This window comes from Uranotaenia lowii, chromosome 3, assembly GCF_029784155.1.
Source record: "Uranotaenia lowii strain MFRU-FL chromosome 3, ASM2978415v1, whole genome shotgun sequence".
Classification (NCBI taxonomy): Eukaryota; Metazoa; Arthropoda; class Insecta; order Diptera; family Culicidae; genus Uranotaenia; species Uranotaenia lowii.
The window spans coordinates 52,201,653-52,219,049 of record NC_073693.1 but is presented as its reverse complement, the minus strand read 5'-3'; the positions used below and the strand labels follow the sequence as shown (position 1 = coordinate 52,219,049).

At 36.2% G+C, this 17,397-nt stretch overlaps 1 protein-coding gene and 1 long non-coding RNA gene across 5 annotated transcripts in view; both read left to right on the top strand.

The window, feature by feature from the left end:
* LOC129751565 (protein encore) overlaps positions 1-17,397 on the top strand; it is a 219,403-nt gene that overhangs the window by 178,679 nt on the left and 23,327 nt on the right. For all 4 annotated transcript variants that reach the window (XM_055747150.1, XM_055747152.1, XM_055747148.1 and 1 more), the window contains 2 exons: positions 12,047-13,597; positions 13,662-13,769. In XM_055747150.1, coding sequence (XP_055603125.1) covers positions 12,047-13,597; positions 13,662-13,769 — 1,659 coding nt within the window. The remainder of the gene's footprint in view (positions 1-12,046; positions 13,598-13,661; positions 13,770-17,397) is intronic.
* On the top strand, positions 6,846-7,317 carry LOC129751567 (uncharacterized). The gene is made up of 3 exons (XR_008738746.1): positions 6,846-6,985; positions 7,066-7,173; positions 7,231-7,317. It is a non-coding gene; the product is annotated as an uncharacterized LOC129751567 (long non-coding RNA).

Below are 17,397 nucleotides of genomic sequence, written 5' to 3'. Positions count from 1 at the left end.
TATTTCTTCCAAGTATGTAACGATTTTATCTGTAATTAAGTGAATGTTTAAGGTTGTCATGTTTTGTTCATTTAATTGCTTTTCACTTATAATATCGCTAATTTTATCAATCATCATTTTATTCAACTTACATTTGCCCAACCCATTACTCAAGCAGTCTTTTAACTTATCATTTTCCAAGAACGGGCATTCCAGTTTAATTAGTTCATTCTGTGTGGAAAAAGAACGAAACCCTGATTCTTTACCTCCCGAATTTGCTCTTGTATTAGCTCCTATCATTAAAATTTCACCCGAATTCATTTCATCTTCCCGACTTTCCCACACGTTACATTTGTTCTTGTTTCCGTAACTCGATTCCACATTTGTGACATTTTCAATGTTGCCCTGCTCATTAATGAAAAAATTCAATTGGAATCCAAATTTTGGATTTCTCTTCTTCTTTAGAAATATTGTTTCACCCCCAATTTCAGAAAAAATTGTTACTTGGCACTCAAAAATGCTAGCCAAAGCTTCCAAAACATTTCTCCCAAAGTTGTTGAACTCAAAGGAATATTCCCATTGTTCCAAATACCACTGGCCCTTCTCCCCCAAATTTTTAAATGACGTTTCTTTCATAAATTCAGTCAAAATTTCATTCAATTCCTTCCCATCCTCACTTCTAGCCGTGCCCCCAATTTTCCTAGAAATTTGATGAAGAACCATGCTGGAAAAGCTTTTCGTGTTATCGAATTGCTCCACCGTCAAAATAAATCCATTTTGGCAACCCACCCTTCTTTGGTACATCTGTTCGGTGACAATTTGTTCCATCTCGGATAGTGAAAATCAAATACCGCGGACAATTGGAGAATGAAGAGTGAATGACTTACCAAAATGCAGAAGGAATGAATCCGCCAGTTCACCTAGATGAATGAATCAGAAAACCTAGAGAAAATAATACGAAAAAAAAAGAAGAGATAATTAATTTAAATTAAAAACTTTTCGAGCACTTTTGAACCCTTCTACCACTGCTCGAAATCTTCGTGCACTTTTTGACAGTTGTCAACCCCCGTTGCTGAAAATGCAAACGCTTCAGCTCTGATTTTGGCGCGAGAGAATTTCTCGCTCTCTTTCGCTCCTTCAGCTTCAATAATTCTCCCCAAACACTTCACCAATAACCTCGCAAAATGGTACAAAATACCAAAATCTAATGACGCACCACTAAATAACTTTTGCACTTTTTTATTTCTCCTCTTTTCCTATTCCACTCCCCAATTTCTTCGCAAATTGCACTGCCCGAGACACTCGTTTGCCCTTTCCCGTTTCACTTCCCGAGTGCTTGCTTCTCCGGCCCGCTTTCTTCAAAACCCGATCAATTTTCACTTTTAAAACTTCCACCAATTCTTCGTTGCCTTCCCAAAACTTCCAAAGGCTTCGAAACTCTGATCACTCCGTCGACAATTAACTTCTGCTAGCCACTTTCCGCTTATAGACTCCGCCACTAACAACTTTTTTATTTCGCTCACACCGAATCGATAAAGCACGCCGAAACTTAGAGCACGTCCGTCTCGCACGAAAGATGAATCCAAACCATGTCCCATTTTGGGTTTCCCAAAACTTGGATTCAATTTTATGAATCTGTTGAGCGAAACTCATGAACGTACGGTTTGGGCCGTTCCCGATCAGGAGGGAAAAACAAAATTATATCAAGATGAGATATTTTGATACTAATTTTTTTCTATCTAAATGAGTTATAATTCAGTACTCGTAGGATGTTAAAATATCTCAAATTATATCAAAAAATCCATACGATCATAGCTAAATTATATAAATTTTAGATATGCTCCTTTCAAGATTATATCTCGTTCAGAAAGCATAGCTTGATATTGGGCAGAATAAAACCTATCAAAATTATAACTTATCAAGATATGAGTGCTTCGAGTAAAATTACTAGTGGAATGTCAATAAACCATATTATTTGCTAAAACCATGTTCGCTTTTTGGTTTCCCAAAAATTGGATCCAATTTTAAGAATCTGTTGAGCGAAACTAATTAAAGTACGGTTTGGGCCGTTGACTTAGATGTCCGTGTTTCAGAAAAAGTTGTACATATATCAAAATAAGATATAATCATTTTATTTTGGGACAACCCGAAAAAATTCTTCATCATTGAAAATTATCTCAACTCTATTCAAGTATGTCAATCAGAATAAGATATAATTCAGATTGGAGAAACTTAAAATCTAAATTTTTCAGTACTTAATTATAACTGAAACAGATGTAAATATCTTGGTGAGATACGCTTGAGTTATTATTTTGATATGCTCTCCTGATCGGGGTGCTTTCCATTTTTACAACAAAACTTGGATTTTTATTATTTTTATTTTTTATCTTATCAGTTTCTTATTGATCACTTCCCAATCTGTTAGTTTCCAGTGTAATTGAAAATTTTGTATTTACTCTTGGATTCGAACTCACGGACATCGGCTCAGGAAGCTTCTGACTTGCCAACTGAGCTATATCACAAGCTCAATTTCAATTTTATCTGTGACTTTGATCACTTGCACTCTTGAAATATAATTAAATATTTTTTCTTATTATCAAATAAAATTCTATTATCAGCTATAGAATAAATTCTTTCTAACTTCAAAATTAACTGTTTTCCTAACCAAGAAATCAATTCAAATCGTGATTTTTTTTTTAATTTAAGATGTTACATATTTTAATCACTCCTTCAATTGAAAATGAAGAAAAGAAATGTAAAATTAAATGATTAATAATAACAATCATTATCATTTTTCGAATAATTTTTAATCATGGTTAATTTTTAACCTGATCTGAAATTTATTTGTGAATTCAGATTTGTTTTCAAATTTCATGTTGTACAGTGAATCCCCGATTATGTCACCCTCATGATGCATTTTAGGGTGACAAATTAAAGATAGTGACAAAATCGGGTAATTGTTTAAAAGATTTTTTTTATAATCCCGATGAAATTAACATAATAAAAGACTTAGAACCTACGTTTTCTTTAAACAGACAGAACTCGGGTCGGGGAAATTAATTTATTAAAAAAAAAGGCCAAATGAAACCTTAAAAATATAGAAAACCTTTTCATTCATTTTTTTTTTCTTTTTATCTCTTATAATAAAGAGGAATGAAGTAAAAAAAAAGTGGCCCATGATGCTTCACACTTCCCTATATTAAAATTTACCTGGTTCAAATGCATTTCTTTTGCTAATTTTTCTTTCCAAATATCTTTCAGTTTAAAGTTATTTTCTTTTGCCACAATGTAATTTAGACTTAGATTTAAAAGCATTTATTCATTGAACCTTTTTCCATTCATTTCATATTGGAAGAAATTTTTTCTATTGTTTCGAAATTCCGATTATAAATTTCACAAACTAGTTCGCTATAATCCAATCATCCGGTCCTAATTTTTGTCGACCTGACCGCTGAGTTTGTAGAGGTGTCGTCTTGCGCAGCTTTCACCTCAGTTGAGACATTCAGGGACATGATAAACCATATGTCGGCCGTGATGCTGCAAAAAACGCAAGCACTTTAAAAAAATCATCAATGTTCACTCTTTAATTAACATACACTTACCATACTTGATCCTGAATTCTCCTTATTTCGCGTAATCTGATCCACATTTTCACACGACTGACCAAACTTGATTCGATTTGTTATTTTTCTATTCTTCTAGTAAGTCAAATAAAAAAATTTTTTTGAATCAAAGGCTGAAGTTTTTATTTAAAGAAATAATTTCTTTGAGTTAAAAACATTTTTCTTTGGTAAAAAAAAAGTTTGCTTTGTTCCAAAAGAAACAACCATGAGGCGATGGAAGCGAAAAGTTATTCTTTCTCTCCTTCAGGAAACCCCGTAAGATCTGTCAAAAGTTGAGTGAAATTTTAGCTGCATCCCACTTGCACTAGTTGAAAACCATCACCCAAATTTGGCTCCGCTTCCATCGCCTAATATTTATTCAGAATCAAAGAGTTTGTTTAATATCAAAGTAAAAAATATTTAATTCAAAGAATAGCTGCTTTCTTTCACAAATTATTTTTTTTGAATAAAAAGCAAAATTCTTTGATTCAAATAAAACCGGAGTTTGATTGAGAAACAAAATGAATATTTTGAATTAAAACCAGTTATGTTTTGAAGCCTAGTTTTATCTGCTTGTATGACTACCAAAAACTACCCACTGTTGAATACTTTTGATGTAAATCGCCACCTCAGTACAGGAACCCACTAGTCACTTTAAGCCCAACAACCTAAAAGTGGATAGTTGCACTTGAAGGTCCCAAATGATTTACTTAGTCAATTTTGGAAAAAAATAGAAAAAAAAATGGCAGTGAAATAAAAGCTTAAATACAGTAATACCTCGATATAAAGCAACGAATTTTTTTTTTCGTTGCTTTATATCGAAGTTACGTTATATCGAAACACTACTTAAAATGGTCCTTTGGAGCATCGATAGTGATCGGAAATGTGAAAAAGTTGATTCTAAAATCGGACGGATTTAAGAACCGTTTAAAAAAAACGTTTCTTAAATCCGTGCGAACAGAATATATATACTTTATCATAAACTCAACAATTTTGTTTATTTAATTTCAATAAACATTTTCAGAAACAATTAAAGTGAAGATTCCAACATACATACATATTTTTCACAATTTTACAATTAAGTTAAATCTGTTCTTCTACTATTTTGTCCATAACTTTTGACCGCATCTGCCGCAATGAAAATTACATATTAAGCGGCCAACCGTTCTCCTCTGCGTATTTGATAGCCACATCAAAACCGTTTAACCCTCATCCGCATCAGATTTCATTACACTAATCAGCACTAGGAGTGTCAATTTGACACTACAAGCTAAAATCGTTATAACTTTTGGCGTGTTCAACCGATCTAAACAAAACTTATATCAATAGAAACCTTGTAATGTCAGTGAAATATGTTTATAACATTATATATAGCTAAACCTTCTAGTTTTCTCGTTATTCAGCATGAAAGAAAAAAAATCCGAAAAACGTGCCTCAGGAAAATTGCTGTAGTTCATATATTAAATGTCCAAAAAAAATATTTGTCTTATGCATATGAAAGTTGAAGTTAATGTCTACATTATGAAGCCAAGAAATATTTTTTAAATTTTTTTTTAATGAATTGGTCGCAAAAAGTTAAAAAAAGTGGTCAGAAAAACCTACTTTTTATTCCATTGCTTGTAAATACTGTTCGAGCAATAGTACAGTTTTTGAAAAAATATGACTACAAAATATATTAAAATTCTAACATTTAGCTATCTTTAGATTTTCCATGCAACAAAAATTGAATTTACTGGAATTTTTCAAAGTTCACCACTTTGCGCGATTTTTTTACAAATTGAAATTTCATCTGTTTTTGTGGTCCACCGTCAGGTCGTACCCGGATTTTTTCTTTGTTTGGACCAATCAAAAGTATATTCATTGGAAAGCACATTTAATCTACATTCTAGTGAGGTGCAACAATTCACGCTGTGAGATTTCACAAAAATATGAAAATTAAAACGTAACGTAATTCCTGAGTTTCTAGAACCACAAGCAGCGCGTCCAGGAAAACGTGTTTTTTTGCTCTCCAAGTAGGTACGGTGGAACTGAATCCCATGATTGTGCAACCCAATAAATTGCATCCTTAATGTTTATTTTTTAACTCTCCACCTCGACCTTGAATTTCACGCATCATTAGATTTCTGTACCGTGACTTAATCATGTTTTAATCGCTCCTACTATGCCCAAAAGCGCCATCTGCAGACAGTTTTGTTTTTTTAGCTATTAATTCAATACATTTCTTGACGTTTAATAATTGTGATATGTCACCAAATAATGACATCCTGATATGATAGGCGATTAAAACCGAACAAAAATCCCAAAGAGGGTGTATTGTTTTTTCAAAACGGCTCAGAAACACCAGGAATGTTTCTTTGTTATTTTCATAGCAAGTGATAAAATCCGTGCATTCGCGATGGTACAGAAGTCTGTACAGTGATTGATCAACTGTCAGAAATCATAAAAACTTATTTTAATAAAAGACTACATGCCCTAACCTCACTTCAGCTTAAGCAACTTATCTGTAGGTGCAAATATAGTCATTAAGTTTTGAAATGGAGATACATGCTCTAGGCTGGATTTTCGAAAGCACAAAAGCAATTATCACAATACTGAAAGTAATGGAGTTACATTTTCAACGCTTGCGCTCATTCGCTCTTTATGCCTCTCAGAATTTACCGCATGGCTCATAAACAACATTACTATATTTTTATGACAAAAAAGTATTGGAATTAAACATATTTATTCAAATTAGAAACATTTTTAAAAGTTACGTAATATAGAGGCAAAAGTTGCTTTATATTGGGTTGCGTTATATCGAGGTTGCTTTAAAAAGAGGTTGCTTTATATCGAGGTATTATTGTAGTAAATTTGGTACGAAAATCAGGGAAATCATTGCAGGGATCATAAGTATGGTTTCCGGTATGACCATATTTAACTAAATAAGCTCAATTTACTGTCACGTTTCCGAATTTTCTTATTTATCTTGGGACAGTTACTCCTGATATCCCAGCTACGCATTCTACTGCTCTGATCCTGACAAACTATTCAAGATGCTGTTCTTAGGATTTTGACAAATTATTCCAAATGCTTCGCCTTGTAGCATTTGAGTGTAGTTTTACGTATTTGTGGCTAACTTATTATTTGCGTGTACCTGTCATCATCATCATTTGAGTAATTTATGCAATTGATGGCTAAAATATTCGTTGCGTGTACCAGTCATCATCGTCCGGCTCTGTTTACAACTGTAAAATTGAAAGTAAACAATCCGAAGAAGTGTGAAAAGAGAAAAAGGAAAACTGCTACATCATTGCCGTCGTGTTTGTTGCCGTTGCCTCGAGTGTGCTGCTGTTTCCTGGGCTGGAAAATTGAACCGTGTTTCCCAGGGCGGGACAAAAAGCCATCGGTAACCGTTCTGTACGAAGGTTAGTAGCATAAACACACGCTGCACGGAAGAATGTTGTTGATCAACTAACAGCCCAACATTGTTTCTGTTCCCAAATAGTGCCGTTGTAGTTCATCCGGAAAACCCGTCGGAAGAATCAGCACTAAGCCCGGAGGAAGCAAGTGAGCAACATCCGTCGATTAGATCTGCCGAACGTTTTTGGATCGGGTAATTATCAACTGATAAGCCAAGCAACATCATTACTCATGCAAGCCCTTTTTCTAGAGAGCCGACATCCAGTGGAAAACGGTTTGTTGCCTCAAGCCAAACCGTTCAGATAGCCACAGTGCAAATAGTGGTTGGGAGGTGATACAAAGCAGCCGGATGAGCATAATATCAAGCGCGCTCAGACCCCAATAGGGTGAGTAATGCAGCGAGAATGAAAAAAGGCAAAGGTATATGATCAGTGTTTTATTAAAGGGTCTTTTTCCGGAGCTGAAAATTGTATCGCCCGAGAACTGGTGCCGACTTCTTCCGGAAGCTGAGGTTGGATGTCACGCCTGCCGCCAGTGGTGCTCAACGGTTGCTGGTCATCTGATGACATAAGGGTCGCTGCATGTAAGGAAGAGGTGAAGAATAAAAAGAACATGTAAGTACTAGCGCTAGTCAGAAGAAAAGTGAATTAGAAAAGAAGATGCTGCAGTAAAGTAAGAAGAAAAAGAAGAAACAGGCAGTTAAGAAGCAAGAAGAATAAGAGCAGAATGGAAGAAGAAGAAGAGTAGAAGCGGAATGGAAGAAGAAGAGCAGAGGCGGAATGGAAGAAGAAGAAGAGAATGACGAGGATCGGGAGTAGAAGAAGAAAAGGAACGAGATATTATGCGGTCTGGAAAACAAGCGGAATTAGATTGAAATAGATGATAAGCAACAAATTTGTTTTGGTTTTGTTTTGTGGCGTATTTTTATGTATGTTTTAGAGATTCGTGTTTCCTCCCCCATTGCTAGCCGGGAGTGAAGCAAAAGAACTTCAACAGCCTGACCTGCCCACATTGTCCAAACGTGTCCTTATATACTCATCTCCGCTTGGCTCCTATTGCCTCTGAGCTACTTCAGTTAAATTCAGGCAGGCGATCTGGAGCCAGCGTCTTCACTTGCTGCCAGCCAAGGTTTTCAGATAATCACAGTCATTTATAAGTCCGTTGTTCAGATGCTGGATAAAATAAAACCTCTAGCAAGGAGAGCTATTTTTGTTCTTTACATTGAGGATTCTTATCGACATAACTCAGAATCATACTAATCGACTGAATTCTGAGTTCTTGGCAAAAACAATATCTGTGATTTGATTGAAAAAGTGTGGGACGATTTTCAGAAATTTCATAGAGAAATCATGCCAAATATCGATAAATTTTATCATTTTACTTTAAATTAGCAATCAACTTTGTCTAAATTTGATTAGCTTTAGAAATCCTATCCCAGTGGTATCGAATCTGTGCAATTTATCTAGAATCAAGAATATATATTGTAATTTTTGACGAAATTTATTGAAAAATCTGTGAATTCTGATACCTGAACTTATCGTTATTTAGTCAGCCACCGGTTACTGATGGCGGTTTTTATAATGGAAAATGGCAGAGAAGTTTACTTTAGATACAAGAAATCAAGTTTGAAAACTGTAATTTGGACCAAATTTCTCAAAAAACTGTGAATTCTTCTGAAAGTTTTCGCCAACTTTGCTCAACGCTTAATGTTATAAGGAATGCCGAATAAACAAACAGAGATTTCAGAGTACAGAGTACAGTACGAGGAACAGTTAAACTATGGAAAAAACTATGGAAAAAATACTTCCGAAAAAAAAGAATGTTATGTTAATAAATTTCGATAAAGATTCGCCAAACGCAAAAGAAAATTAATTCCAAAAAAAAAAATTTTTTTTCTACCAACAAATTATCACTGTGAATGTGGTTTAGCTTAAGGTTACCAGAATTTCTTCATCACGTATCCGGGCCGAGCAAATCTCGGCTTTTTTTGTTTAAAAACCTGGCAAAATCTGTGTATTTGATTCCAAAATTGTCGACCAAAATCCGGGCAATATCTGGGTAAATTTCGTCGAAATCCAGGAATAACCCAACAAAACTCAAAATAAAAAAAATTCCTTCAAAACTAAATCATAATTTAGACTTCCTGAGCGGATGTCCGTGAGTTCGAGCCCAAGAGTAAACATCGATCACAGTTGTACCGGATAAGTTTTTTCAATAAAACGACTATAATCGAAACAAAAAAAAAAATAATCACAACAAAATTTGTTTTTATTTGTTTGATTTGGAAAATACTGTGAATAAATATGGGCACAATCCGGGCTTTATTAAATGAAATCCGAGCAACCGGGTCGGAGAGAACATTTCCCAAATTTTGTATTAAATATCTGGGCAATCTGGCAAGCTTAGTACATAGCTCCAGAAGACATTGAAGTTATGAGAAGTAGTACAATTAGTAGTTGATTTTTTATTCCATGTTCCAATTCGTGTCCGTTAAAGAGACTGGATACAAAGAGGCGCAGTCTGATCCCTTTTGAAATAATAAGCTTGCAACCCTGCTGTAGGGCTGCCCTTAAGACTGCTTGGTTTTGCTCGATTGGAATGACACTGACAGAAAATCGAAAATTCCAATCGTGACATTTCGTCTCTTTGTTTACTAAAGTCTGCTTCATTTAATATTGGAACACAAACAATTGCGTGTAGTTCAGTCATTTATTAACGAATTCATAATTTGTTTTTCATACAAATGTAGCATTTTCTTTACTCTTTCATAAAAAAAAAATAAAAAAAATTATTCATTGCTGTTTCGAAGAAATTCTCGTACTTTTCCCGTAATACGGCACATTAGGCGGCGCACCCCCCCCCCACCGTTTTGGCGATTTGATTCCACCAGTTCTTCATTTGAGTCATGTTCCTAACAAGTTTTCCCTTTGCCTTAAGCCTCCGCTTCGTGATTGCCCAGTATTTCTCTATCGGCCGGAACTGGGGGCAGTTTGGGGGGTTGAGGTCCTTCGGTATTACGCTGACCCCATCCGTTGCGTACCATTCCATAACCGTTTTGCTGTAATGGCAGCTTGCGAAGTCCGGCCAAAACATTACTGGACGGTCGTGGGCACGAATAAACGGCAGAACCCGTTTCTGTAGGCACTCTTTTTTGTAGACTTCTGATGTCATTGTCGTGTCAGTGAGAAAGACTTTGGTTTTCTGTCCACAACTGCATATCCCCTGCCAAATCATGTACTTGCAGGCGAATTTATCCGCAAACACGAACTTAAATTTTGCAGGTACATCCCCCCGAGCCATCGCCAAATAAAATTTTTGACCTGGGATTTGCCCAAAGTCCGCCTTCACGTAGGTCTCATCGTCCATCAGAATACATCCGTCGAACTTGGTCGGCACTTGGTCGTACAGCTTTCGAGCACGGATTCTGGCCACATTGTTCTGCTTCAGCGTCCGATTTGGCTGTTTGCTGGCTCGGAATGACCTTATTCCTTCCCGGAGACGAATTCGTCGCACCGTACTGTGAGCGGCCTGGAACTTATTGGCCAAATCGCGGTCTGAAAGATTGAGATTCCTCTTGACGGCCTTGATGACTTTCCCACGCAGTTTCCGGTCGACAGTTCCACTCCGACGCTTCGAATGCGGCTTCCGAGCCGTCGTCAATGTTTCCTTGTACTGCTTGATAACACGCCATACGGTATTTCTGGGCATTTTAAGCTGTTTAGCTAGCTTCGATGCCGACAACAATGGATTTTCAAGAAAACTGTGCACAATTTGATCTCTCCGTTCGGCTTCCATGGCGGTTGTTTACAAAATGCTATCGTTTGGTGTTATGACATAAATACATGGTGAAAGGTAATGAATTTCCCGACACGTGGGTGAAAAAAGTTTCCAAATCCGTCCACTAGGAGCGCCACAATGAGCAAAAGAATTTGTTCCAATATTAAATGAAGCAGACTTTATAGGCTCGTTAGTGTCCGTGTTTTCATGCTAAAAGTCGTCGCCAAAGTTCCAGGTCGATCATTTCTTTCTTCTTTTTTTTTTGTTTCGATTATAGTCGTTTTAACATCTTTATGTCATTCGCGACTTAGGTCATTTCTTTCGAATTTCGTAACAACTCAATAAATCGTGAGCAGTAGGTTGTTAGTCTAAGAAGGTCCCTATCTCGCGACGGGACTGCCATGTTGGACTTAGCTAGCGGGAGACGCATTTCATATAAATTCAGCCGCTCGTTGTGCGACAGGTGCTGTTTGAGCCGCTCCTGACTTGGAGAACAAAGAACTCAACAGATTGCCGGAAGATATTGATCATTCTCGTGATTTTGAAACTGGAAGTTCGTTTGGGTTTTCTCTGAACCTAGTTGGAAAAAAATTAGGATCTAGGTTTGTTCTAGAATATGTTTAAAATATATCTTCAATAACAAAAGTTGGTTAAAAAATTTGTTTTATATTTTCCATTTTTCCGTTGTTCTTAAATATTTATGAACCAGTTCAGTTCGTAAAGTGTTACGGCACGAGATTTATCGTTGCATTTTCAACAAACATAATCATTTTCTCATTTTTCTGATGCAACTAGTTGTCATTTGAAAGAATAGCGTTCCTCAAACGTGCTAGGCTACAATTGGCTCATCTTACTGAAATATCACACAGCATCGTAGAAGCGTGTTTCAAGTCATAAGAAACTTTCCTGCTAGCCTTTGTTTTTATGAGAACAAATATATGTCAAACCAGTGGCCATGAAAAGAAACTTTGCAAGTTGAAATGATGGATTTTACGTACAGTTCAAGCTGTTTATTTTTAATGTCGCGCTTTTATTTTAGTTTTCCCATCCATCGACCGATGAATCGAGATAGTTTTTGTTTTATGGATCGTTGCAAAACGTCTGGTTTTATCTCTGGAGCCACTATTTTTTAAGTAAAAAACTCTTCATTGAATTCAGTTTCAGGTCTCTGGAGCCACCTTTTCTGGAGAAAAATTCATTTTTCATTTCAATTTCAAGTTCACTCAAACAAATTATTCAACGAGAATTGTCTTACTAATGTATCCACCGTTTTTTTCTTCTCCTTCCAGAGTCTCGGCGGCAAAGGCAAGCATTTAACCCGCAGTCACGCCATGCGGGAATCAACTTCCCCTCCCCGAACGCCCACGCCGCGGTCCCCAATTGATCCGCAACAAACGAATCAACAGACGAATAACAACAATTCGCTCAGCATATCCGGTGGCTGCGGCGAACCAGGTTCCTCCCCCTCCCCCAACAACGGAAACAGCAGCATCCACTCGCCTGTCTCGAACGAATCCCGATCGTTTAACAACAGTAGTAATGACTACAACAGTAGCACTAACAACAACAACAACAGCAGTTCAACCGGTTCAATCGTCTTCTATGGTTCCGGAAGTGACGAGCGGGGTGGTGGCAAAAGTCAGCTGGATCTGGACTTTCCCAAGCTCACACCCCCAAAGTCGACCTTCCAACATCAGCAGACGAACAATGGCGGTGGCAAAAATGGTGGCCGTAACGGCAAAGGTGATCACCAAGAAAGTGGCAAGAAAGGTTGCGATCCAGCATCAGCTTCTGGTCATGATCTGAAAGAGTCCTCCGGCAAGTCCCCGACGACAATGTTGCTGGACCCCACTGGTGCAACTGAACTACCGTTCAAATCCGGAAACGGAAACAACAAAAGTAGCAACCAGAACAACACATCGTCATCGTCGCCAGTATCATCAAATAATAACTATTGTGATAACGAGAATCGTAATCTGCGTGAGGTTAATTGTAGTGCTAATAGTAATGATTCTAACAATCAGATTAATATACAATTTTCACATGAGGAAAATCGATATATACAATGTGAAAGTCCTACTGATAGCCTTATAAGAAATAATAGTAGTTCTAATAGTAATATTAACAGTAGTGCTCATAACAATAAGAAACACCGAATGGGTGGAGGAAATGCTGGAGGAGGTGGTGGAATGGTAGGAGGAATGCCCGGCGGCGGAGGAGGAGGAAATCTCACCGGCAAGGGTAACAAACCCCGGCTCAAACATCTGAGCGGCGGTTCCTCGTCTAGTGTCGATGGATGTCCCGGGGGTGGCGGAGGACCATCGGCGGAATTCCTCTCCCGGGACAACTCCTGCGAACAGTTCACCGATCAGAGCGGCGTCAATCTGATTCAGTTTTTCAAGGAAACTCTGAACAAAAACTTTAAAGATCGCAACATGCTCATGAAAATCGAAAAGGAATTGCTAGCCCTGGCCATGGACCGGAGCCGGAGTCAGATCAAGTTCCCGCCAATGTCTTCCTACAACCGGATGCTGATCCACCGGGTGGCGGCCTACTTCGGCATGGAGCACAACGTGGACGCGACGCAACAGAGCGTGATCGCCGAGGTGACGCCGGCCACCCGAATACCGGACATCCGGTTCAAGACGCTGATCAACGAAAGCTTCTCGGACGAGCCGAGAAAATCGATTCTAAAACGAGATACCCATAGTTTTGACGAGTACCGATACGGTTTGCTGCACTGTCCGGACCGGGGCGTGCTGGACCGGAAGGCCAAAAGTTTCGAGGAACGGGAGGAGGAGTACGAGAAGGCGAAGCGAAGGATTTTCAAGAACCGCGAGGTGAGATCTAGAGAATCGAATATTTGAAACTTCCTTGTTTACTAAATATTCTATTCAATTGCAGGACGGCGGTTCCGAAGAGCAGTGGCAGTGGCTTTCGGCAGAAAATGCCGAACCGATGAACGGACGACCCAAGCTGCAGAACAATCGGCTCCTGAAGGTACAATCAGTGGTAAGTCACTTTATAATGTATCTTCGATTGTTGTGACTGGTTGTAAAAACGTGAAGTCAATTTTTCAATATCATTGAATCGATGAACGACCTCTTTTCTGACAACTGACTTACGAATCATTGACATAAATTCTATTTTACACCCGTTTGCAAATTTTTATGACCAGTCGACTTCTTTTCCTGAAAATATCGCAAAGAATCATATAAAGCTTAGTTCTTTTAGAAATGGGACACTTTCTTTTGCTGGTAGTTCATTTACTAGTAATCGGACATTCAAAATTTTGTATTATGCTGCCTGTAAAAAGTACTATCCGACCCATTTTTTTCAAAATTGAAAATTCACGAGTTTTTGAGATATTTACTATGTAAGAGAAAAAAAACATAATTTTGCACAGTTTAATTTTCAAATTGATAGCTGACAAAACCGTTGGTTATTTGAAGAATTACTGCGTGTGTGAGTGCTGGAAAAGTATGCAAACACTGTCAAAAATGTCCACAAAGTTCAAATCAAGCATTGGAGTGAAGCACATGATCGGCAACAACGGTTAAGGATCGTCAAGGAAGTCAAGTCTCATACCAGCATTTTTAATTTTGAGTAAACGAAAAACTAAGTTTAGATCGCTGAAATGTTCATCATTTTTTACTCTGACAAGCTGAAAGTGTTGCCTAGTTACGGCGTGTTCGTAAATTGATTTTTTCTATCGAAGTGATTTTCTCTATCGATGCTGGCGTTCGTAAATTAAACAAAATGTATGCGAAAGCATTGGAAGGTGATTTGACATCTATCAAAAAAATCGATGCATCAACCAAACAAATCAGTTTTTTTTTATACGGGATTTTCATCCTCTGGGATGATTCATCCCTACAAACAAATCAGTTTACGAACACGCCGTTATAAGTCATTCAAACCTAACCTCGAACAACAAATTTTTGCTAGTTCCAGAGCTCGTAACCTGTATAGTCGGTATCGAGGCTATGAGACAGATGATTTCTGATGGACATGATAACCCCTATTTCAAACCAATTTCAGCGTTTGAATCCTATAACATTTCTGCTCGTGGCAAAGTCCTTAGCATATCAAAGTATGTATTTGGTGTTTTTTTTTTTGAAAAAATTATAATGATTTGCCAAGATTCTGCTCCTGTGGAAGAAAAGCAACAATTTTCAAAACAAAAACTTTGATTTCGCTGTTTTTTAATTTAAAAGCCTAAAAAGAGAAATCTTGTATATACTCTTCGCAACCTGAGATCTATACTAACCAATTATACTTTAAGTTTAATCTCATGATGGTTATACTTCGTTATTGTTAGATTTTGCCAGCAGAAATTCCATTGAAAACGTTTTTAAGTGGCTAATCAAGTTTTAATAATTTCGAAACAGCTGTATCCACGAAATTACCCTCAGTTTCTTTCAAAAGAGTAGTAATAGACCGAAAAAAGCAGAAATTGAAGGAGGAGTGCAATTTTAACATCTAACTGAACAATCAACATTAAATACTACTGGCCCCTGGATTAAAAATTTGATTCTGAAAATCAATTGCAAGACGGCCCTCAGAATTTCCATATGTAAATGTTTATCGTAAACCTATGTATGGTAACGTCAATATCACTAAAACAATATTTCCTTTGCATGGACGACTCGTTTAAAAAAATACTTCAAATCTAAAAACATTTTTTTCATTTTTCTGCTTGAAAAAAAGCAACCAATCCCAATTTAAGCCCTCTAAGGCTCAAGACACATATCCGCGGTGTCTCTGATGGAACCATTTCATTCATCAAAAATTAGCATCTCTAGTTTTTGCACCATTCGAAAGCTGGAACTTTCCCCTTTCATTTGAGCCCAATTTTAAATAATCCTTCTAGAACAATTTTTTAGTTATTTTTGAAGATTTGTTACCTTCATAATGGTTTTTTAAAGACAAAATCGTATTAATCACTGTAAAAACACTTGTCTTACCTTTACATTAGTTTACAAAATTCAAAAAAAAATGTGAACTTTATTGACTGATCTATATTTTTTATGTGAATTCTGGCGCTGAATCTGAAATTGAAATTTAAAAAGTGTCAGTAGAACAGTTTTCAAGTTCCAAATATGAAATTTAGGAAAAATTAAAAAAAAGTGCATGTACTCAGATTCAAATATCTCGGAATCCATAACATTAATTTTAAATCTCTTTTTTGCTTACTAGAGGAAAATAAATTTTCTATCGATCGCCTTTTTTTTACGTATGATCAACAGTTTGTTGATATTAGTGACTTAATGTTAGAAAAAATTATATAAAACGCATTTTTTAGAGAATTTTTTTTTTGAATAAAAATTCTAAACTCGAAGATAACATTTAGAAAAATCTGATTTTCTATTGGCTTAAAAAAATAAAAATAAAGAACAAAGATTTCAAGTGGTTATTTATCAAAATTGGTTGAAAGTTGAAATAGTTATGGTTACTTTACCATAAGATTAATTTTTGCACTTTTCAATAATTTAAAGAACCGCGATGTACTTATCATAGTATAGAAAGTATTAAACATGGTAAATCTCACTCGTTCCAAGTCAAAATTAATTATTAGCTTGCGAAGAAAAACCATTTTTGATACCACTTGAAATCTTTGTTCTGAATTGATATTTAAAGCCAATAGTAAATCATATTATTTTTAATGTTACCTGCGAGTCTAAAAGTCACGCTAAAACAAAATTTTCATTCGCAAAATCAAAGTTCAGGTGATTGATAGCTAATTTATTCATCTTTAATATGCAAAACAGAGATTTCAAATTAATGTTATGCATGGCGAGATATTGGAATCTGAGTACATGTACTTTTTGAATTTTTCCAAAATTTCATAGGAGCATAACTTAAAAACTGTTCTACTGAGAAATTTTTGAATTTCATTTTCAGATTCTGCAGCTGCACCCGATTTCACATTAAAAGTGATCATCAGTTTACTTAGTTCAAATATGCTGTAAACTAGTGTTATTATTCCATTTGAAAAACCTAATAAAACTTTTAATCACTGATTGTACCAAGACCAGAAATAGTATTCTACCAACTCCAAGAGTGGACAACAGAAGAAAAAACAAAAAAATGCGCTCAAATGTCAAATTCATCTGATATAGAGCAGGTATCAAATTTTATTTCATCAGAATGATCATTCTTAAAATTTTTTTAAGTCTTTGAGAGAGTTTTGCATTGGATAAGTTTACAAGTTTCACCAAACTGAGCATGCCTCATCTATGAAACAATAGCTTTGTTGAGTTTATTTGGTTTCAACACGAATTTTCAACATGAACGATTACAAATATTTTTAAAAAGTGCTCATTTTTCTGTCGAAAAGTAAAAAAAATGCTGCAGCAAATTTCTATTTGCCTGACCTATTACCAACTCAGCTCTTGATTGTAGAGTGTAAAAAAATGTTCAGGATGGTTTATTTACATTAAAAAATCAATCTTTTACATAAATTTGTTAGGTTTCATTATTTCGAAACAAATATCAAATTATTTTTTTGTCACTCCGAATTTTCCAAATATCTCGAAGGGGAGAAAAATTAGGTATTTCAAGGTATTTGACAAAAAAATTTGATAAATTCTTCGGAAATTCAAACAGTGGAAAAAGCGAAAGCCAATTTGCAAAAGAT